Source organism: Stegostoma tigrinum, chromosome 18 (assembly GCF_030684315.1).
Source record: "Stegostoma tigrinum isolate sSteTig4 chromosome 18, sSteTig4.hap1, whole genome shotgun sequence".
NCBI lineage: Eukaryota > Metazoa > Chordata > Chondrichthyes > Orectolobiformes > Stegostomatidae > Stegostoma > Stegostoma tigrinum.
The window spans coordinates 62944417-62969126 of record NC_081371.1 but is presented as its reverse complement, the minus strand read 5'-3'; the positions used below and the strand labels follow the sequence as shown (position 1 = coordinate 62969126).

The window sequence follows — 24710 nt, the reverse complement described above, 5'->3', positions numbered from 1 at the left end:
TCTTCTTGAGGAACTCTCCACGTTTCCGAGTGATTTTCTACCACAGTTGCAGGGAGACTTGGGTAAACTACAGAATTGGGCTGAAAGGTGGGAAATGGAATTTAATACGGATAAGTGTGAGGTGATTCACTTTGGGAGGAATAATAGGAAGGCAGAATACCGGGTCAATGGAAAGATTCTTGGTAGTGTGGATGTGCAGAGGGATCTTGGTGTCCATATACATAGATCCTTGAAAGTTGCCACCCAGGTTGATAGTGCTGTTAAGAAGGCATATGGTGTGTTAGGTTTTATTGGTAGAGGGATTGAGTTCTGGAGCCATGATGTCATGCTGCAACTGGACAAAACGCTAGTGCGGCCTCATTTGGAATACTGCGTGCAATTCTGGTCGCCCCATTACAGGAAGGATGTGGAAGCATTGGAAAAGGTGCAGAGGAGATTTACCAGGATGTTGCCTGGTCTGGAGCACAGGCCCTATGAAGAAAGGCTGAGGGACTTGGGTCTGTTCTCATTGGAGAGAAGGAGGCTAAGAGGGGATTTAATAGAGACATACAAGATGATCAGAGGATTAGATAGGGTGGACAGTGAGAGTCTTTTTCCGAGGATGATGACTTTAGCTTGTACAACGGTGCATAGCTACAAATTGAGGGCTAATAGATTTAAGGCAGATGTCAGAGGCAGGTTCTTTACTCCGAGAGTGGTAAGGGCGTGGAATGCCCTGTCTGCCAATGTAGTTAACTCAGCCACATTAGGGGCTTTTAAACAGTCCTTGGATAAGCATATGGATAATGATGGGATAAGCGTAGGGCGAGGGGCTTAGATTAGTTCACAGGTCGGTGCAACATCGAGGGCCGAAGGGCCTGTTCTGCGCTGCATTGTTCTATGTTCTATAACATGTATGTCATACTAGTCCCAGGTGATGACCAGCAACAGCCAATACTGTAACCATATAAATGCCTTGGCAACAAGGGCAGGTCACAGTCTAGGACTGCAGCAGGAATTCACCTCATTATCTCCTACAGGCTATCTACTATTTGCAATATACAAGTCTGGATTGTGATGGAATACTCCCCACTTACCTGGATGAGAGAAACTCCAACAGCAGTCAAGATTTACTGGTATTGGAAACAGCTCAAGTTATTTTCTAGATTGATTCCTCGGATGAAGGGGCCGAGTTATCAAATACAGCTAAACAAGCCCTTGTTCATGACAGTTTACAAGAACAGGGTACGATTGTACTGAAACAGGCAAGATTCTGAGAGGGTCTGACAGAAGAAATATTGAGATGGCATTTCCATGAGTAGGGGAATATTGAACTGGGGACATAATTCTAGAATAAGAGGATATTCATCTAAAGCTGATGTGACAAAAGGATTGCTTCTCTCAGATGATAGTGAAACATCTAGAATTCTCCACCCTAGACAGTTGTGGAGGCAAGGTCACAAAGTATTTAAAGAGAAGGCAGATATATTTCTGAAAGAGAGAGGGATTGAGACCGATAAAGAACTGGCACAAAGGAGAAGTATAGCCTGGTGAATATCAGCCACAATCTAACATAGTGACACAGCAGGCTTGAACAGCACTATTTCATGTGTTTTAATGGTCAAGAAGCTTGGCATAATCCAGGACAAATCAGGCCGCTTGATTGTCATGACATCCCCAGACTACCTCTACCTCCACCAATGCTCAGTGTTAGCAGTCTGTATCATCGGCCAGATGCAAAGTAAAAATTCACCAAATTGCTTGGACAGCACCTTCCAAGCCTACAATCAGTACCACTTCGAATTAAAGGGTTGCAGATACATGGGAATACCACCACCTGCAGGTTCTCTTTATGTCACTCACAATGCAACCTTGGAAATATATCCTTCAAGTGTCTCTAGATTGAGATCCTGGAACTCCTTCTGTAACAACTTTGTTGGTATACCAGCACCAAATGAACTAAAATAACAAAAAACTAACAACTAAGAACAGTACAACACAGGAACAGGCCCTTTGGCCCTCCAAGTCTGCACCATCACATTGTGTCCCTCCATATTAAAACTGCCTTCACTTACAGGATCCGTACCCCTCTGTTCCCTTCCTATTCATGTATTCGTCCAGGTGTTTCTTGAATGCTGCTATTGTGCCCGTTTCCACCACCTCCTCTGGCAACACGTTCTTGGCAATCACCACCCTTTGTGAAAAACTTGCCTCACACGTCTCTTTTAAATTCCTTCCCACATCCACGCCGAGCCCCACACCTTGAAGCTGTGTCCCCCAGTAATTGGCGGTCCACCCTGGGAAACAGCCTCATTCTTTCCATTCCATCCCTGTCATTCACAATAGAATAGAACAGAATCCCTACTGTGTGGAAACAGGCCATTCAGCCCAACAAGTCCACACTGACGCTCAGAGCATCCCACCCAGGCCCATCCCTATAACCCTACACATCCCTGAACACTGTGGGCAATTTAGCATGGTCAATCCACCTAGCCTGCACCTCTTTGGACTGTGGAAGGAAACTGATGCAGACATGGGGAGAACATGCAAACTCCACACAGACAGTTGCCCAAAGGTGGAATCAAACCCAGGTCGCTGGTGCTGTGAGGCAACAGTGCTAACCACTGAGCCACTGTGCAGCCCATCAGATTGCCCTTCAATCTCCTGCGTTCCAGTGATAACAAACCCAGTCTGTCCAGTCTTTCCTCATAGCTAAAAGCCCCATACCAGGCAACACCCTGGCAAACTTTTCTGTACCCTCTCCAAATATCCACTTCCTTCTGATAGTGTGGTGACCAGAACTTTATGCAATATCCCAAGTGTGGCCGAACTGAAGTTCAATAGAGCTGCAACAGTTTAAGAAGACAACTTACCATCACCTTCTCATGGGCAACTCGAAGGACAATAAATGCTGGCTCAAATCAGAGCACATCCCCTGAATGATATTTTTACAAAGCTGAGCCTCAGCACTGATCTATGTGGCACACATACACTACATCCTGATAACCAGAAAAAGAACATTTTTTAAAAAGTTCTCAAGATGTCAGCAGTAACTGCCCATACCGAACTGCCCCACAGAAGTTGGTAGTGAACTACCTGCTCGAACTGATTGAGATCTTGGAGTACAGGTTTTTGGCCTAGTGTCTGTGAAGGAACTGGATAGAGTTCGAATTTATGTCTCATTCCTTTTAGCTAGCTCATGTTCATATGAGGACAGTACGATATCCCAAAATCATGAAACTTCATTTTCTACAATAACCTTTGATGTGGCACCTTATCAAATGGAAATCTAAATATGGCACATCCACCAGCTCCCCTTCATCGACAGAAAGCATTACTTCTTCAAAAAGCTCCTTTTAACAAGACCATGTTGGCTCTGATTTCCTTGAATTTACTTAAGCATCCTGCCTATAACATGTTTACTAAGATCTTCCACCAGTTTTCTTATGACAAATAAACTAACCTTACTGCTGTGTCTCCAAATTAAAGAAAGCACAGCGGAATCAGAAGATTTTCATAAAAGTTGGTCCAAGTATGTAAAAAAGTAAATTTGTCTGGAAAATTGTAGCATGAGAAAGGAAATTAAACTCTGGAAACCTTTACACACAACTGCAACAGGAAGAAATTGATGCAGAATGATTTGAACTGTAGATTGATGGAAAGTTGCCAATAAAACTTGCAGCATGTTTAATTACCCTGAACAAAGAAAATCAGGGTAGCATTTAAAAGAAATCAAAACAACCTAACAACAAATATAAAATTACTTTTTGAGAGAGCTTGTTACAGGGTCACTTTCTTGTGAAATGGTACATGACAAATTCTTATTTTGGAAAGGGGTTCTGCCTCATATTTCTAACTTTATATATTTCAACACAATTGCATCTTATGTTTTGAGACAAAAAAGGTTTGCCTATATGTTACACAGAGTGTTAATACACATTACCATTGAAATAGAAAAGGGTCTGACTTCAGCGTACTTAGATTGAAAATGATCTAAAGAGAAAGAACAGTTTAAAAGTAAATGAATCATTGTCAAGTGCAAGATCACAACTACTGCTTAAAACAGACCCTGGAAAACATCGAGGGTCAGAGGGACCTTATTGTGCATGTCCATTGGTCCAATAAAGTAGGAACGATAGATAAATTAGATAAAAAAGCATATGGGATCATTCTCTTTATGAGCCGAGACACAGGTTGAAGAACAGGGAGGTAATGCTGGAACCATATAAAACAATGGTTAGGCTATGGCTAGAGTACTGTGTGCAGTTCTGAGATCCACATTATGAGAGGGCTGTGATTGTATGGAGACGGTGCTGAGGAGATTGATCAGGATATTGCCTTGACTGGAGGATTTTAGTCATGAAGAAAGATTGCATACACTGGGGTTGCTTTTTTTGGCACAGAGATGACTAAGGAGAGGACATGATTGAGATGTATAAAAGTATGAAGTCCGGTCAGGATAGACAGGACATTTTCCCCTTATTTAATCAATAAATGAATGGGGACAGAGGGAGACAGATTTATTGTTAGGGAGGAGGGCTTAAAAGGGATGTGAGAAAATTTATTTTTCACCGAGATAGTGTGGGAATCTAGAACCCAAAGCTAATAATGGCGGTAGAGGCAGCAGCCCTCCTAACATTTAAGGATTATTTAAATGTACACTTGCGATGCCAAGGTGTGTAAGGCTAAGAGCTAAGTGTTGGAGAGTGGGACTAGAAGAAGAGATAATGGGAACTGCAGAAGCTGGAGAACCCAAGATAATAAAGCGTGAAGCTGGATGAACGCAGCAGGCCAAGCAGCATCTTAGGAGCACAAAAGCTGACGTTTTGGGCCTAGACCCTTCATCAGAGAGGGTTAGGTTCTAGGCTTTATTCATTTATAAAGAGCAAGAGGGTAACGAGAGAAAGGATTGGCCCACATAAGGATAAAGAAGGAAAGTTATGCGCTGAGTCAGAGAAAATGGGTGACATTCTTAACGAGTACTTGGCATCGGTATTCACCAAGGAGAGGGACATGACAGATATGGAGGTTAGGGATAGATGTTTGCTTAGTCTCGGTCAAGTTGACATAAGGAAGGAGGAAGTGTTGGGTATCCTAAAAGGCATTAAGTTGGACAAGTCCCCTGGTCCGGATGGGATCTATCCCAGGGTACTGAGGGAGGCGAGAGAGGAAATAGCAAGGGCCTTAACAGATATCTTTGCAGCTTCCTTAGACACGGGTGAGGTCCCGGAGGACTGGAGACTTGCTAATCTTGTCCCCTTGTTTAAAAAGGGCAGCAAGGATAATCCAGGTAATTATCGACCGGTGAGCCTGACGTCAGTGGTAGGGAAGCTACTGGAGAAGATACTGGAGAAGATACTGAGGGATAGGATCTATTCCCATTTGGAAGAAAAAGGGCTTCTCAGTGATAGGCAACACGGTTTTGTGCAGGGAAGGTCATGTCTTACCAACTTAATAGAATTCTTTGAGGCCGTGACAAAGTTGATTGATGAGGGAAAGGCTGTAGATGTCATATACACGGACTTCAGTTAGGCGTTTGGTAAGGTTCCCCATGGTAGGGTGATGGAGAAAGTGAAGTCACATGGGGTCCAGCGTGTGCTAGCTAGATGGATTAAAAAAACTGACGAGGCAACAGGAGACAGAGTGTACTAGTAGAAGGGAGTTTCTCAAATTGGAGACCTGTGACCAGTGGTGTTCCACAGGGATCTGTGCTGGGACCACTGTTGTTTGTGATATATGTAAATGATTTGGAGGAAGGTGTAGGTGGTCTGATCAGCAAGTTTGCTGATGACACTAAGATTGGTGGAGTAGCTGATAGTGAAGGGGACTGTCAGAGATTACAGCAGAATATAGATAAACTAGACAGTTGGGCAGATAAATGGCAGATGGAGTTCAATCCGGGCAAATGTGAGGTGATGCATTTTGGACGATCAAATTCAAGGGCGAACTATACAGTAAATGGAAAAGTCCTAAGGAAAATTGATGAACGGAGAGATCTGGGTGTTCAGGTCCATTGTTCCCTGAAGGTGACAACGCAGGTCAATAGGGTGGTCAAAAAGAGATATGGCATGCTTTCCTTCATCGGACAGGGTATTGAGTACAAGAGTTGGCAGGTCACGTTGCAGTTGTATAGGACTTTGGTTCGGCCACATTTAGAGTACTGTGTACAGTTCTGGTCGCCACATTACCAAAAGGATGTGGATACTTTGGAGAGGGTGCAGAGGAGGTTCACCAGGATGTTGCCTGGTATGGAGGGTGCTAGCTATGAAGAGAGGTTGAATAGATTAGGATGATTTTCATTAGAAAGATGGAGATTGAGGGGGGACCTGATTGAGGTCTACAGAATCTTGAGGGGTATAGACAAGGTGGATAGCAAGAAGCTTTTTCCCCAGGGTGGGGGACTCAATTACTAGGGGTCATAAGTTCAAAGTGAGAGGAGGAAAGTTTAAGGGAGATATGCATGGAAAGTTCTTTACACAGAGGGTGGTGGGTGCCTGGAACACGTTGCCAGTGGAGGTGGTAGACGCAGACATGATAGCGTCTTTTAAAATATATTTGGAGAGGTACATGGGTGGGCAGGGAGCAAATGGACACAGACCGTTAGAAAATAGATGACTGGTTAGACAGAGGATCTTGATCGGCACAGGCTTGGAGGGCCAAAGGGCCTGTTCCTGTGCTGTAATTTTCTTTGTTCTTTGTTCAACGTTCTGAACTCTAACAAGTATAAGCACCACCTGATAAGTCATTTTTGGGGTCAAAGATCCAAGTGATGTCTCGGAGAGTCATGCAACACAGAAGAGGCCCCTCAGCCCACTGAGTCCTGCATTGACCAATCTAGTCTTCGACTTTGAACATTATCACTCAGGACAGGCAGGGGACTGACACCTTCTGGACATACCAACTTTCACAAAAACATAGAAGACAGAAGCAGAAGGCTGCCATTCAACATAAAACCCAAACTTCAAGATCACTAAAAAGACTTACGTCTCAGCAGTAAAACATTCTCAACAAAGAGTGGGATTCCAATTGCAATTCAGGAGCAAATCTCTTCACAGAACAAACTCAATTCAATAATAGTGGGATAAAATAGTCAGTTTTTCTAGACAACTGTGCCCAGGTGATTGCACAAAGAAAAACCAGCCAGAGAAAGGACAAGGAATGGGAAAAGGGAATATGAGGGATCCAATAATATGATGTCTTGGCATATGAAGCTGTTTGAAGCCATAAAGGAACCATCTTGTTATGTTCTTGAACTGCCACAGTCAATGTAAACTTGATACACTCAAAATGCCATGAGGGAGGGAGACCCAGGATTTTGACCCAGTCACAGTGAAGAAACAGCAATATATTTCCAAGTCAGGATGGTCAGTGGCTTGGAGGGGAACATGCCTATATCTTCTGCCCTTGTCCTCCCAAATAGAAGTGATCACGAATTTAGAAGTTGCTACCCAAGGAGCACTGGTGAATTTCTGCAGTGCATCTTTTCGACAGTAAGTACTTCTGTTCCTGAGCATCAGTCACACCAGTCAAGCAGGTTGCTTTATCCAGGATGTTGTCAAGCTTCTTATGTTCTTGAACTGCCACAGTTGGAACTGTACTCATTCAGGGAAGTGGTGAGTAGTCCATCACAGTCCTGACTCGTGCTTTGGAGAGGGTAGACAGGTGTCAGGAAATCAGGTGGTGAGTTACCTGCTACAGTATACCAAGCCTCTAACCTGTATTTATATGGCAAGTCCAGTTAAGTTTTTGGTCAATGCTCACCCCCAGATTGTTGATAGTCAGAGGGTGAGTGCTAAGAATGTCAAGGGACAATTTTTAAAAAATTTTCTGTTTTTGCAGAGATTCACTGCCTTGCATTTGTGTGGTGCAAATGTTACTTGCTACTGTTCAAATCAAGCCTGGATTTTATCCAGTTCTTCTAAATTTATACATAGACTGCTTCAGCATCTGAGGAGTCATAAACGTGCTGAACTTTGCAAGATCTTTAGCAAACATCCTCACTTCTGAAATTATGATGGAGGAAAGGTCACTGGTGCAGTTGCAGGTGGTGGTTGGGCTGAAGACACTACCATAAGACATAGGAGTGTAAGTAAGGCCATTCAGCCCATCAAGTCCACTCCACCATTTAATCATGGCTGATGGGCATTTCAACTCCACTTACCTGCATTCTCCCCGTAGCCCTTGATTCTTTGAGATCAAGAAATTATCAATCTCTGCCTTGAAGACATTTAACGTCCCAGCCTCCACTACGCTCCGTGGCAATGAATTCCACAGGCCCACCCACCCTCTGGCTGAAGAAATGTCTCCTCATTTCCGTTTTAAACTTACCCCCTCTAATTCTAAGGCTGTGCTCGCGGGTCCTAGTCTCCCCACTGAACGGAAGCAACCTCCCAGCGTCCACCCTTTCTAAGCCATACATTATCTTGTATGTTTCTATTAGATCTCCCCTCAACCTTCTAAACTCTAATGAATACAATCCCAGGATCCTTAACCGTTCATCATATGTTAGGCCTGCCATCCCAGGGATCATTCGTGTGAATCTCCTCTGGATAGGCTCCAGTGCCAATATGTCCTTCCTGAGGTGTGGGGCCCAAAATTGGACACAGTATTGTAAATGGGGCTTAGCTCGAGCTTTATAAAGTCTCAGAAGCACATTACTGCTTTTACATTCCAACCCTCTTGAGATAAACGACAATATTACATTCGCTTTCTTAATCACGGACTCTACCTGCAAATTAACTTCTGGAGAATCCTGGACCAACACTCTCAGATCCCTTTGTACTTCCGCTTTACGAATTTTCTCGCCATTTAGAAAATAGTCCATGCCTGTATTCTTTTTTCCAAAGTGCAAGACCCCGCATTTGTTCACATTGAATTTCATTAGCCATTTCCTAGACCACACTCCAAAACTGTCTAAATCTTTCTGCAGCCTCCCCACCTCATCAGTACTACCTGACTGTCCACCTGACTTTGTATCATCAGCTAATTTTGCCAGAATGTCCCCACTCCCTTCATCCAGATCATTAATATATAAAGTGAACAGCTGCGGCCCCAAAACTGAACCCATATCCCAGCTCTCTGCCTTCTGTCAGACAGCCAATCCTCAATCCATGCCAGTAGCCCACCTTGAACACCATGGGTCCTCACCATGCTCAGCAGCCTCCCGTGAGGCACCGTATCAAAGGCCTTTGCGAAGTCTAGATAGATAACATCCACTGGGTTTTCCTGGTCTAACCTACTTGTTACCTCTTCAAAGAATTCTAAAATTTGTCAGGCACAACCTCCTCTTACTAAATCCATGCTGACTTGTTCTATTCCGACCCTGGACTTCCAAGAATTTAGAAATCTCATCCTTAATGATGGATTATAGAATTTTACCAACAACCAAGGTTAGGCTAACCGGCCTATAATTTTCCATCTTTTGTCTTGGCCTTTCTTAAACAAGGGGGTTATAACAGCAATTTTCCAATCGTCTGGGGCTTTCCCTGACTCCAGTGACTTTCGCAAGATCACAACTGCTATTTCCTCAGCCACCTCCCTCAGAACCTGAGGATGTAGCCCGTCGGGGCCAGGAGATTTATCAATTTTTAGACCTTTTAGCTTTTCTAGCACTTTCTCTTTTGTCATGCCTACTATACTCAACTCTGCCCCCTGACTCTCCCTAATTGTTGGCATACTACTCATGTCTTCCACTGTGAAGACTGACGCAAAGTACTTATTAAGTTCTTCAGCTTTTTCCTTATCTCCCATCACTAGCCTTTCAGTATCAATTTGGAGCAGCCCAATTTCTACTTTTGCCTCATGTTTGTTTCTTATGTATTGAAAAAAAACTTGTACTATCATTTCTAATGTTACTGGCTAGCCTACCTTCATATTTAATCCTCTCCTTCCTTATTGCTCTCTTTGTTTGTTTTTGTAGCCTTCCCAATCTTCTGATTTCCCAGTGCTCTTGGCCACTTTATAGGCAAGCGAGTTTTGAGAAGATTTGTAGCTCAGGTTGAGGTTCTGGATGTGAGTTTGCTCGCTGAGCTGGAAGGTTAGTTTTCAGACGTTTCGACACCATTCTAGGTAACATCATCAGTGAGCCTCCAATGGCTTCGTCGGAGGCTCACTGATGATGTTACCTAGAATGGTGACGAAACGTCTGAAAACTAACCTTCCAGCTCAGTGAGCAAACTCACATCCAGAACTTTATAGGCTGTCTCTTTTTCTTCAATACATTTCCTGACTTCCTTTGTCAGTCATGGCTGTCTAACCCCACCCCAGATAATCTTTTCTTTGGGACGAGCCTCTGTACCGTGCCTCCAATTACACCCAGAAACTCCTGCCATTGTTGCTCTGTCTTCCCCGCTAGGCTCTGCTTCCAGTCTATTTTCGTCAGTTCCTCTCTCATGCCCCTGTAATTACCTTTATTTAACTATAACACTGTTACGTCCGATTTTGCCTTCTCTCTTTCAAATTCCACCATATTACGATCACTGCCTCCTAAGTGTTCCCTTACTTTAAGATCTTTTCTAAAGTCTGGCTTATTATACAGCACTAAGTCCAGAATAGCCTGCTCCCTTGTGGGCTCCATCACAAGCTGTTCCAAAAAGCCATCCTGTAAGCATTCCATGAATTCCCTTTCTTTGTATCCACCAGCAATATCATTCACCCAGTCTACCTGCATATTGAAGTCCCCCATGATCACAGTGACCTTGCCTTTCTGACATGCCCTTTCTATTTCCCAGTGCATCTTACCCCTCTGGTCCTGACCACTGTGATGTGGTCTGTACATAATTCCCATTATGGTTTTTTTGCGTTTGTGGTTCCTCAACTCCACCCACACAGACTCCACATTCTCTGACCTTGTCTCATTCAGTGCCATTGATTTAATTTCATTCTTAACTAACAGGGCAACCCCACCCCTTCTGCCTACCTCCCTGTTTTTTTGATAAGCTGTAAATCCTTGGATGTTTAACTGGCAGTCCTGAACACCCTGCAACCACATCTCTGTGATGCCCACCACATCATAATCATTCAAGATTATTTGCGCCATTAATTCATCTACTTTGTTACGAATTCTATGAGCATTGAGGTAAAATGCCTTAATGCTAACTTTCTTATCATTATTACCTTGAAGAACTCTCAAACATCTCCCCAAGGCAAGATGACTGACCTCCAACAACCACAAACACCTTTCGAATCTGCCAGGTATAATTCCAAACCATGGAGTGTTTTCTCCCTGAATTCCATCCAGTCTCGTTTTTCTAAAGCTCCCTGACAATACACTCAGTCAAATGAGGCCAGGATGTCTAAGGCTGCCACTCTCATCTCACCTCTCAAATTCAGCTCTCTTGTCCATATTTGAAACAAGGCTGTAATGAAGTCAGGGATTGAGTTACCATGGCAGAACCCAAATCAGGCTTCACTCAGCAGGTAATTGCTGTACAGGTGTTGACTGGTAGCCGTGATGGTTACACTTTCCACCGCCTTACTGATAATAGACTAATGGGGCAGAAATTGATTTGGTTGAATCTGTTCTGCTTTTTACGCATCAGACATACCTGAGCAACTTTCCACATTGTCAGTAGATATCAGTCTCTGATTGCACCGAATGTTTAAGCTCCGAAGTTCTACAACATCCATCATGAACAGTAGTGATCAATTAAACGACTCACGAGAGGAGGTTAGACAAATATCCCAATCCTCACAGATGGAAGAGCTCAGCACATCAGTGCAAAAGATAAGGCTGAAGCTTTCACAGCAATTTTCGGCCTGAAGTGCCAAGTAGATAATCAACCTCTGCCTCCTTCAGTCATCCAAGCATCACATAAACCAGTCTTCAGCAATTTCAATTCAGTCCACCTGATTAAGAAATGGGGGAGTCATTGGATACTACAAAGGCTGTGGGCCTGGATGAGATTCCAGCAATAGTTCTGAAAACCTGAGCTCCAGAAACGGTTAATTGCCTCGCCAAGCTCTTTCATTACAGTTACAAGATGGGCATCCAATCAACAAGGTGGAAAATTGTCTAGGTACTCCCTGTACACAAAACGGAGGACAAATCCAACTACTCCAATTACCAACCAGTCTACTCTTGATCATCAGTTAAGTTATGCAAGGCGTCATCAACAGTGCCATCAAGCAGCATCTGTTCAGCAATAATCTGCACAGTGATGTCCAGTTTGGGTTCCGCCAAGGCCACTCAGCTCCTAACCTCATTCCAGCCTAGGTTCAAATATGGACAAAAAAGTTCAATTCCAAAGGTGAGCAGAGAGTGACAGTCCTTGGCATCGTACCTGCATGTGGCCAAGTACAGCATCATGGAGCACCGAGCACAACAGGAACCCATGAGGAAACAATAGCCTAGTGGTATTATTGCCAGTCAGTTAAGGCAGAGAGTGATAATGGGAACTGTAGATGCTGGAGAATCCAAGATAATAAAATGTGAGGCTGGATGAACACAGCAGGCCCAGCAGCATCTCAGGAGCACAAAAGCTGATGTTTCGGGCCTAGACCCTTCATCGGAGAGGGGGATGGGGTGAGGGTTCTGGAATAAATAGGGAGAGAGGGGGAGGCGGACCGAGAATGGAGAGAAAAGAAGATAGGTGGAGAGGAGAGGATAGGTAGGGAGGTAGGGAGGGGATAGGTCATTCCAGGGAAGACAGACAGGTCAAGGAGGTGGGATGAGGTTGGTAGGTAGGAGATGGAGGTGCGGCTTGGGGTGGGAGGAAGGGATGGGTGAGAAGAAGAACAGGTTAGGAAGGCAGAGACAGGTTGGACTGGTTTTGGGATGCAGTGGGTGGAGGGGAAGAGCTGGGCTGGTTTTGGGATGCGGTGGGGGAAGGGGAGATTTTGAAGCTGGTGAAGTCCACGTTGATACCATTGGGCTGCAGGGTTCCCAAGCGGAATATGAGTTGCTGTTCCTGCAACCTTCGAGTGGCATCATTGTGGCACTGCAGGAGGCCCATGATGGACATGTCATCTAAAGAATGGGAGGGGGAGTGGAAATGGTTTGCAACTGGGAGGTGCAGTTGTTTATTGCGAACCGAGCGGAGGTGTTCTGCAAAGCGGTCCCCAAGCCTCCGCTTGGTCTCCCCAATGTAGAGGAAGCTACACTGGGTACAGTGGATGCACTATACCACATTGGCAGATGTGCAGGTGAACCTCTGATGCGGCAGAGACGGAGGAATTGGGAATAGGGGAATTTGTAACTGATGTCCATTTCAAGCCAACCAGCTTGTAACCAGTGTCCATTTCAAGCCTCAGTCTCCATCTCAGGCAACCAGCTTGTAACTGATGTCCATTTCAAGCCCACCGACTCCCACAGCTACCTAGAATACACCTCCTCCCACCCACCCTCCTGGGTTCCATCCCCTATTCCCAATTCCTCCGCCTCCGCCGCATCAGAGGTTCACCTGCACATCTGCCAATGTGGTATACTATTCTTCTGCTGTTTCGGGTCAAAATCATGGAGCTTCCTCTCTGGATTCAGTGAGACTGCCCCAAATCCCCAAGTCTGAAGTGTTCAAGAGGGCAACTCCTAATTATCTTCACTAGGGCCACAGATTTTGCCATCCTTAGCATCCTTACATATGACTGAAAACTTATAGCAATGTGAATGACTCTAAATGACAGATGGGGAATAAATCCTTGCCTGGGCAGCGATGCCCACATACCATGAATAAATTTTAAAATTTTCCAATTCTGGACATATAAAACTCAACCTGTCCTTGAAATGCCAAGTCAATATCAACCCACGCATGGTCAGCCAAATATTCCACCTCCGTAAAAACTGATCAAGTCACTCTAAACTATGTTGAGCACTTCCCTATCTTGGTAGCTACCTCTGAATAAATTTCATATCTGTTTCATTCAATCTGGACTCATCTCGTTTCACCTGAACATGCTGGACATTTTTTAAAATTCCCAAATGAAAACAGGATGAGACTCAATTGTGAAGTCTCAAAGGTCATCATCTGCCAAAACTCACCATCTAGACTCACACATGATGAATGGCCACTTGGGCGAACAACTGTAGAATGTCCAGCATCCATGGAACTGTCCTCTGATAGGAGTTGGGTGCCTTCAGGATAGAAGAGATAAAATTGGAAGTAGTGAGAAAAAACAATTTGGTCATTTACATTAGTTTCTATTACAGCAAAGAGATTTTATTTAGTCAAGATTGTAACACGCATTGAAACATCGCTACTCCAGTTATAAATGTAAAAGTGTATTATATTTGAAATGCTCTTCATTAAATGTCTAATTTTCATGCCAAGATTTTAATATGCAACCTTGGTAGTTATTCAAAATTGCAGTACTGCCAAGTCCCATTCTTCAATTTGCTGGTGACATTTCTTCAAAGTCGTGAAATTTATTTCAGGTGTTCATTAGCAAGTCCTCTTCAAATCAGCTACTATGTTCAAGACCCACACAACAGACAAGTATGGGACAGCTAGGGTGACACTCCTGTGCAACCCTGAGGAATGCTGCACAGTTGGAGGTGTAAACTTTTGACTGACATGTAAGCTCTGTCTGCCCTCAGTTAAAGGTGAATACACTCTGCACAATTTCAAAGAGCTGGAGGGTTCTCCTCAGTAGCTTGGGTAACTTTATCAATCAACTGAAACCACAAAACAAATTATTTAGTCATTACCACAATGCTACATGGGTACTTGCGGCAGGCACACAGCCATGTCTTTTGCATTCCAGCATTGACTGTAATTAGCATTTCACTGGCTGGAGGCTTGAAACAAAAACAATGTGTTGCAGAAACCCAATAGGTCAGTTGTATCTGTAGAGAAAGCCAGTTAACATTGAGTACTGTGACCCCTAATCTTTTTCTCTAAGATTAAACCGCCACACGTATCCATCTTGTCCAGATTTGTTCTTTGAATTTCCACGTGCTCCATTTTTGCAATCAAAGATTTGAAATTCTTTAAATATTTAGAATCCCTTTTTGTTTAAAAAGTCCTGCTGTTTCTAATCATTATTCATAATTCAATTATATTTGTTCATGACTGATCCCTGTGTGACCTCATTCTGACAGTGACATCTAGTGACAACCAACCTGACCATCCGGCTGCTATCCATTTTAACTGCCTCCTCCGCTTCCCTGACAAGGTGTCCATCCTTGGCCTCCTCCACTGTCAGAATGAAGCCAAACATAAACTGAAGGAACAACACCTGATATTTTGCCTTGGGAACTGACAGCCCAAATGCCCAACATTGAACAGAAAGAGAGGTTACTGGAAAAACTCAGCAGGTCTGGCAGCATCTATGAAGAAAAAAAATCATAGTTAACATTTTGGGTCCAGTGACCCTTCCTCACACCCCAACATGGACCCAAAATGTTACCTATGATTTTTTTTCCACAGATGCTGCCAGGCCTGCTGAGCTTTTAAAGCAACCTCTGTTTTTGTTTCTGAGTTACAGCAGCTGCCGTTCTTTTGGCCTCAACATGGACTTCACCAGCTTCAAAATCCCTCCACCCCCAGCCTTATCCCATGTCCAGCCCTCCCTCCTCAACTCCCTGACTTAACCTAACCTGTCCATCTTCCAACTCACTTATTCGCTCCACTCTTCCCACAGACCAATCACAGTAACGTTCTTTTAGCATCCAAAGAACAAAGAAACCTGCAGAACAGGAACAGGAACAGGCCCTTTGGCCCCCCAAGCCTGCACCGATCAATATCCTCTGTCTAACCTATCATCTATTTTCTCAGGGTCTGTGTCCATTTGCTCCCCGCCCATCCATGTACCTGTCCAGACGTATCTTAAAAGACGCTAACGTGTCTGTGTCCACCACCTCCGCTGGGAACGCGTTCCAGGCACCCACCACCCTCTGAGTAAAGAACTTTCCTCCTCTCACTTTGAACTCATGACCCCTAGTAATTGAGTCCCCCACTCTGGGAAAAAGCTTCTTGCTATCCACCCTGTCTATACCCCTCATGGATCCACTTATCACTGCCTCTCCTACCCTTCCTCCAGCCCCAACCCAACCCCCGACTATTTATTTCAGAGCTCCCCTCCCCAGTCCGAATGAAGGGTTTCAGCCTGAAACGGTGAGCATCCTGCTCCTCTACGCTGTCTGACCTGGTGGGCTTTTCCAGCCTCACACCGATAGACAATGATCAGAACTCCTTGGTATTCAAGACTGTTCTGGAAAAGGACGAAAAAATGGGGTAGGTTGATTTTGAGAAGTTAAGCGATGATTTGGCCAAAGTGGAATGGGAGCAAATACTTTCTGGTAAATCTATCTCAGAACAGTGGAATGCCTTCAAGAATCCCAAAGGGTGAGACCATCGAATCCTGCGAACCCTGGCTAACAAGGGATCCAACAGTGGATTCAGGGGCAGAGGGAGGCTTATGGTAGATATGATGGATTCAAAACAGAAGCCCTAAAGCAATATGAAATATACAAGAACGAACTTAAAAACGAGTTTAGGAGAATTAAAAAGGGATATGAAAGAATATGGGCAGAGAAAATCCAAAGTTGTTTGATAGGTCCATTAACGGTGAAAGAATAATGAGGGAAAGAGTAGGGCCCATTAAGGAGCCAGAGAATGCAGGTCAAGCCATAAATGAATACTGTGTTTTGGTGGTCATTATTGAGAGAGATAATATGGGTCTGGAAATTAAGGAGAAGATCTGTGACACCAGAAAAGAAATTAGCACAGACAGAGAGGAGGCTCTGAATGGTCCGGCAAGGCTAAAAGTAGATCTATTTCCAGGGCTGGATGAAATGCATCCTAGTTGTGGACTGAGACAAGGCAGGAAATGGCGGAGATGCTTGTAAAACTTACAATTTGAAGTTGGTCACAGGACATCTCCCATTGGTCTGGAGGTTAGTTAATGCGGTAAAATTATTCAGGAAGGGAGCAAGTGGTCAATTTCATTTAATTTTTGTATGTTTAATATACATATTTATATACATACATACAATTTTTTTTCCATTTCAACTTTTTTTTCAGTTTAATGTTATTAAGGCCATACATATGGTACAGGATGAGATGGCTCATAGATTTAGAAAAGTTATTACCAAGCAGGATCAGTCAGGTAGTTGGGTGACTGTCAGTAAAGATAAGAAGGTGGCTCTTCCTCTATCAAACAGATATTCAGCTTTTCGAACAGTTGAAGGGGATAGTGTCTCTGAGGAAAATCCAAGGGCCAATCAGTTATTGGACACTTGGAATGATTCTTCGGTTAGGAAGCTTTTGACAGGATTAAATTGAATTATTGTTATAGGGAACATGCCTGTCTGGGGCAAAGGTAGATAATATTGTGGCAGTAAGCGAAAATTTAGGAGGGTTTGTTGCTTTCCTGGTGCTAGGATTAAACATTTCAAGCATGTTGTTCAAGGTGAGATTGAGAAGCCAGGAATTCTGGTCTGCATTGGTAGGAATGACACTTTGAGAAAAAGGATAAAAGCAGTACAGAGTGATTTTAAGAGCTTAGGGAGAAGATTACTATCTAAATGGAGTCAAGTTAGGTAAAGGGGAAGCACAACGAGACCTAGGTGTTCTCATACATCAGTCAGTGAAAGCAAGCATGCAGGTACAGCAGGCAGTGAAGAAAGCTAATGGCATACTGGCCTTCATAACAAGAGGAATTGAGTATAGGAGCAAAGAGGTCCTTCTGCAGCTGTACAGGGCCCTGGTGAGACCGCACCTAGAGTATTGTGTGCAGTTTTGGTGTCCCAATTTGAGGAAGGACATTCTGGCTATTGAGGGAGTGCAGCGTAGGTTCACAAGGTCAATTCCCGGAATGGCGGGACTATCATATGTTGAAAGATTGGAGCGACTGGGCTTGTATACACTTGAGTTTAGAAGGATGAGAGGGGATCTGATTGAGACATATAAGATTATTAAGGGATTGGACACTGTGGAGGCAGGAAGTATGATTCCGTTGATGGGGGAGTCCAGAACCAGAGGACACAGTTTAAAAATAAGGGGTAGGCCATTTAGAACAGAGTTGAGGAAAAACTTCTTCACCCAGAGAGTGGTGGATATATAGAATGCTCTGCCCCAGAAGGCAGTGGAGGCCAACCCTTTGGATAGTTTCAAGAAAGAGATAGATAGAGCTCTTAAAGATAGTGGAATCAAGGGTTATGGGGATAAGGCAAGAACAGGATACCGATTGTGGATGATCAGCCATGATCATAATGAACAGTGGTGCTGGCTCGAAGGGCCGAATGGCCTACTCCTGCACCTATTGTCTATTAAAAATAAAACCTTAAAAGTAGTCATTTCTGGTTTACTCCCAATGCCAAACTCAAACAAGGCAAGGAACAAAAGCTTAAGGGAGATAAATCAATGGCTGAAGCGCTGCTGTATTATTCAGGGGTTCACATTTTTGGGCAATTAGAATGTCTTTTGGGATGGAAGAAATCTGATCAAAAAGGATGCATCTAACCTAAACTGGGAAGGGACCAATATCTTAGTAGAATGAGCAAATCTCCCTGCTGAGGGACAGTAGGAACTGCTGATGCTGGAATCTGAGATAACAAGGTGTGGAACTGGATGAACACAGCAAGCCAGGCAGCAGAGGAACAGGAAAGCTGGCTCTTTGGGTCGAGACCCTTTTCCGTCTGAAACATCAGCTTTCCTGCTCCTTTGATGCTGCCTGGCCTGCTGTGTTCATCCAGCTCCACACCTTGTTATCACTGCTGAGAGAGACTTTATACTGATACAGAAGACTGGTGGAGAAATTCTGAGTAGCAGTGTAAATGGAAGGAGTGAAGGGCTAAGACACATTGGGCCAAAAGGTCTTTGGCCATGCTGTAAATTGCTCTGACTCATATAACTCACATTACCTCCCTAAATTTTGTATTCAATTCCTATTGCAATAAATAACATTCTGACTGCATCAATTGCTTGGCCATGCAGACTTAAACATTGCCAAAAGGAGAAGAGAAATTGACACCTTTTGTCTTGCTCTCATCAGGACTAAGGCACAAGAAGCACATTTGAAAGACAAGAGGGCACTTAATACAGCACAAGGAGAGAGTGCTGGATGATCGTGCTACTATTCATATGATGATTCAAAAACAAGGAACTGCCAATCTGAAGAAGGGTCTAGACCCGAAACATCAGCTTTCCTGCTCCTGTGATGCTGCCTGGCCTGCTGTGTTCATCCACCTGAGCCTTAACTGTTAATCTTAGTTTCCATGAAGTCAGACTGGCTCTAATTGGTCAGGATGTTGCCATGAGAATGCAGTTAAGACTGGCCATCCACATAGACTACACTTTATGTATGAATTCCATTAACCATGAAAATGGGGTCCTCTGAATAATTACGTGGCTTCAAAAATGCAGAGATGCCGAGACATTCCATGACAACTGCAGCATGGGCATCAATCTGACAGTGTGGAAAATTGCCTAACTATGTTCTGCACACAAAACGCAGGACAAATCCAAAGCAGCATATTAGTGTCCCCATCAATTAGGTAATAGAAAGGGGCCATCAACAGTGCTATCAAGCAGCATCGACAAAACCTGGTCAGCGACACCCAGTTTGGGTTTCACCAGGACCGCTCAGCTCCTGACCTAGTAACTGCCTTGTTTTGAAAATGGGCAAAAGAGATGAATTCCAGAGGTAAACTAAGAGACTGTGGCATCAAGGAGCATAAGCAAATTTAGAATCTGTGGGAATCAGGTGGCAAACTTTGCTGGAATATAGGAAAACAACTGTGCTTGTTCGAGGTCAGTCATCACAGCTCCAAGATATTGCTGCAGGGGGTCCCCCAAGGTAGAGTCCTGGGCCCAAGGAGTTTATGGAGTTCCGGGTGGAATGCCAGACCTCCAGGAATTCCCCGGCATGTCTCTGGCTCATGCTATTATGGATGTGTTGTGTCGGTTGAATTTGTGTCCTTCTTTGTCTGTGCGTATTGAGACCAGTGAGAGTTAGTCGTATCTCTTGGCAGTTAGTTGGTGTTCGTGTATCCTTATTGTCAGTTTTCTTCCAGTTTGGCCTATATAATGTTTTTCATAGTCCTTGTATGGTATTTTGTCTATCTGGTATTCCAACCAAAACTCCATCAACGAAAGCATTGATCTGGACCCAATATACAAACCACTGAAAAACAGAACTGGAAGTGATGCCAACCACCCCAGCAAACAGAGGCATATAAATAACAAGCGGGACAGAACACCAATGCTTCACCAGAGGCGCACTGATGACGTTACCTAGCAGGGTGATGAAATATCCGCAAGCAAACACACCAGCTCGGTGTGCAAGTCTACAATCTAAAAGCTTTTCACTGTATTTTGGGACATGTGATAATAAAATCATTCAAATCAGATCACTACAGAAAGGACATGACAGCACTAGAGGGTGTACAAAGGACACTGCCCATGATACTGGAGCAAATTACTACTGACACTGGAATCTGTACTGAAAACTGGAGATCACTGTGGGTAAGGCAGCATCCATTGACAACGAGCAAGCTAACGTTTTGAGTCTGGATGATTCTTCATCGGAACTGACATGAAGTGTGGAGAGGTCAGCATCAAATTAATAGTGTGAGGGTGGAGTACTGGGGGGAGAAAGGTGTTGAGTGAGGACTATCAACTTATTGGTGTGTGGTCACAAGTAGTGGGGCATGATTTCCAGATCACTGTTCCTGAAATCATGACTGTCACCAACAAGATAATCTAAAAGCAGCAATATGGAGAAGATTAATGGAAAATCAGAGGATTGGGAAGGCTTTAAGAACCAACAGACCAAAAGGATTAAAAAAAAAGACAAGACTGGATATTGGACCGAGAGAAAAAGTGTTGAGAAGCAATAATTATGAACGAAGAAATCGCGAAGGAGCTAAACAAGCACTTTGCATGTGCTTTCACTGTGGAAGTCGCAGGCAGCACACCAGTATTTCAGTTAGAGGGCAGAGGTCAGTGAAGGGGCCATTACTAAAGGAGATAGTGCTTGGGAAACAAAGTTTTGAAGTTGGATGAATCACCTAGACCGGAGAAACCACAGCCCAGAGTTCAGAGTTACACACAAATGACCTGGAAAAATGAACTAACCTAACCCTAACTCGAGGACTAAAATCCATCCTCATTGACACTACTGCCAGGAAAGCACATCAACACCTCTGCCTACTCAAAAGGCTAAGGAAATTCGGCATGCTCACAATGACTCTGACCAAGTTTTATAGATGCACTACACAAAGCATCCTATTGGGATGCATCACAGCTGGAATGGCAACTGCTCTGCCTAAGACTGCAAGAAATTAGAGTTGTGAATGCAGCCCAGGCCACCACGAAAACCAGCCTTTCTTCCATCGACTCCATCAATACTTCCAGCTGCCTTCAGAAAGGAGCTAACATAATCAAGAACCCCTCCCACTCCAATTATACTCTCTTCTACACCTTTCCATTGGGCAAAAGATACAAAAGTTTGAAAACACATACCAACAGATTCAAAGACAGTAGGAACTGCAGATGCTGGAGAATCTGAGATAACAAGGTGTAGAGCTGGATGAACACAGCACACCAAGCAGCATCAGAGGAGCAGGAAAGCTGACATTTCGGGCCGAAACCCTTCTTCAGATCTGAAGAAGGGTCTAGGCCTGAAACATCAGCTTTCCTGCTCCTCCGATGCTGCTTGGCCTGCTGTGTTCATCCAGTTCTACACGAAGAGATTCAAGAACAGCTTCTTCCCCGCTGTTATCAGTATTATGAGCAGACCTCTCATATAACTGTTGATCTTCATCTGTACTTTTTCTGTAGCTGTAACACTATATTTTTAATCCTGTTCTATCCTGATATATCATAGAATCCCTACGGTGTGGAAACTGGTCATTTGGCCCATTGAGTCCACATTCAACTTCTGAAGAGCATCTCACCCTGAACCACACCCCTACCCTATCCCTGTAACCTTGAACTGATATGCAACTGGGTTCTTTACTCAGAGTAGGAAGAGCGTGGAATGCCCTGCCTGCAACAGTAGTAGGCTCACCGAGTTTAAGGGCATTTAAACGGTCACTGGATAAACATTTGGATAATACTGGAATAGCGTAGGTTAGACGGGCTTCAGTTTGGTTTCACAGGTCGGCGCAACATCGAGGGCCGAAGGGCCTGTACTGCGCTGTAGTGTTCTATGTTCTAACTACTGATTGATATGTAACACTGGTGTCAAAATTTACTGACTTGAAAATAAAGTTGGAGATATTTTAAGCTTCATATGACAGACAGCATGTAGAAGTAGTGGGTAAAATGCAAAGAAAAACTGTGATAGTACAATTATCAGGAAAAAAAAGACACAATCGGACCAAGGCTTGTGAGAATGAAAAGACTGAGGAATGACCTGATGTTTTTAAAACCGCAAGAAGTTTAGATAGGGTAGTTGTGTGGGACAGAACAAAAGAAGATTTGTTCTGAGTATATTCATTAATAAATCCAGTAACAAATTCAGGAGAAATGTCTCTCTCAGAGATTAAATAGAATGCGGAAGTCACGGCTACATAGACCAGCAAAAGCAAAGAGCGCATAACAGATAGTAAGAACTGCTGATGCTGGATTCTGAACTAAGACAGTGTGGAGCTTGAGGAACACAAAAGGCCAGGTAGCAGCAGAGAAGCAGGAAAGTTGATATTTCGGGTTGGGTCTCAACCCAAAACATCAACTTTCCTAGGCAACAAAGTGTGGAGCTGGATGAACACAGCAGGCCAAGCAGCATCTCAGGAGCACAAAAGCTGACGTTTCAGGCCTAGACCCTTCATCAGAGAGCTCTCTGATGAAGGGTCTAGGCCTGAAACGTCAGCTTTTGTGCTCCTGAGATGCTGCTTGGCCTGCTGTGTTCATCCAGCTCCACACTTTGTTAACTTGGATTCTCCAACATCTGCAGTTCCCATTATCTCTGACATGAACTTTCCTGTTCCTCTGATGCTGCTGGTCTGCTGTGTTCCTCCAGCTCCACACTTTGTCATCAATTTGATACATATTCATATTGTAACACAATACATTTAATGGGAACCTAGGCAAGTCCACCAGAGAGAAAGGATTAGATGTAAACGTTGAGGAGTTGGATGCAGTGGGAAGAGAAAAGGTTCTTGTAGTGCATAAATTACTGAACAATCCTGTTAAGCAACAGCCACATTCTACATGATGAATTTGATGTAATGTCATATCACCAATTAATAATACATATTTGCCCTTCACAGCCCTCCTATGACATTAAGTACTTATCGAAGCTAACTACGGAACACCCAAATTCCAATACCTGCAATTTTTCACTCAAAGAAAAACGCAATTGGGAGTCTTTCGTGAATTTTCTGTTACTTTTGTCTCTAATTTGTTTAGCAGATAGCATTCTTGCCTAGAGGTTATGGCTGCAGGTGCCACGTCATAACACAAGCATATAACCTCAAGTAACACTGCAGTGTTACTACACTAGGTGTTGGGTTCACACACCCTGCACCACAGGGTGTGTGAACCCTGTGATGCTGGATGAACACAGCAGGCCAAGCAGCATCTCAGGAGCACAAAAACAGACATTTTGGGCCTAGACCCTTCTCGGCCCGAAACGTCAGCTTTGGTGCTTCTGAGATGCTGCTTGGCCTGCTGTGTTCATCCAGCTTCACACTTTGTTATCTTGGATTCTCCAGCATCTGCAGTTCCCGTTATTTCTAGTGCAGTACAGCAATGATGTTTTATTATCAGTGTTTTACTGAGACATTAAGACCAAGCTGTAATTTGCCTAATTCAGCCTACAAAGATGCTGAATTATGCCTAAACAAGTTATTCATCTCAAAACACATTAATGCACAAGAAGTACTTGTAAGTATTTCCGAGACCAGCGCTGAAGAATATAGAAAATCACAGTATTTCTTCCAGTCAATTTGTGTGAACTATAAGATGTAAAAGGATCCAGATGGCAGTTCATTAGCTGCATTGTGCATGAAGTCACAGAACAGCAAACCAAGTGAAGCACTGTCCCACTTCTGATTACTAACATTTGGAGCTGTCTAATCTTCTCCAAAAACAAAAGCCTTCCCTCATTGCGAGTACAAAACTCCTGGAGCTTTCTACTGTGGGAGATACACGGTCCTGAACAATGATTGATATGCAAGCAGTGACTAATATAGCAAAACAAAGCTGATTGGCACAGATAGAACACAGCATTTTTTTGGGATGTGGTGCAGGGTGTGTGAACCCAACACCTAGTGTAGATAAAAATCAAAGAGGTGAGCGAAGGCAACAGAATTAACAAGGGCAATCTACGTGCATGGAGTTTACACAGGAGCAGCTGTGAGAACTGATTGATTTCACTTCAAAGCATTTTGTAAAAGATGGGATGAGTGAAGAATGATACTTACAATCTAGTACGAATTGCTCTAAATTCTTGGATAACATCAACTGTTTCGTTGGGTTTAATTCTACAGCATCAAGTCTCTTTTAGGGCTAAGGAGATAAAAACAATTGCTCCTAGTGGGTGGGGCTTCTGTGGTTTGGATGGTTAATTGTGGCTAACAGTTGAACTGGTTAAGACACAATAGGAACTGCAGATGCTGGAGAATCCACGACAATAAAATGTGAGGCTGGATGAACACAGCAGGCCCAGCAGCATCTCAGGAGCACAAAAGCTGATGTTTCGGGCCTAGACCCTTCATCAGAGAGGGGGATGGAGTGAGGGTTCTGGAATAAATAGGGAGAGAGGGAGGTGGAGCGAAGATGGAGAGAAAAGAAGGTAGGTGGAGAGTATAGGTGGGGAGGTAGGGAGGGGATAAGTCAGTCCAGGGA

General features: G+C 43.8%; 1 protein-coding gene across 5 annotated transcripts in view; it reads right to left on the bottom strand.

Annotated features, from left to right (window-relative positions):
* osbpl8 (oxysterol binding protein-like 8) overlaps positions 1-24710 on the bottom strand; it is a 332940-nt gene that overhangs the window by 283584 nt on the left and 24646 nt on the right. For all 5 annotated transcript variants that reach the window (XM_059652608.1, XM_059652607.1, XM_059652612.1 and 2 more), the window contains exon 2: positions 13955-14047. In XM_059652608.1, coding sequence (XP_059508591.1) covers positions 13955-14018 — 64 coding nt within the window. In that variant the 5' untranslated portion in view covers positions 14019-14047. The remainder of the gene's footprint in view (positions 1-13954; positions 14048-24710) is intronic.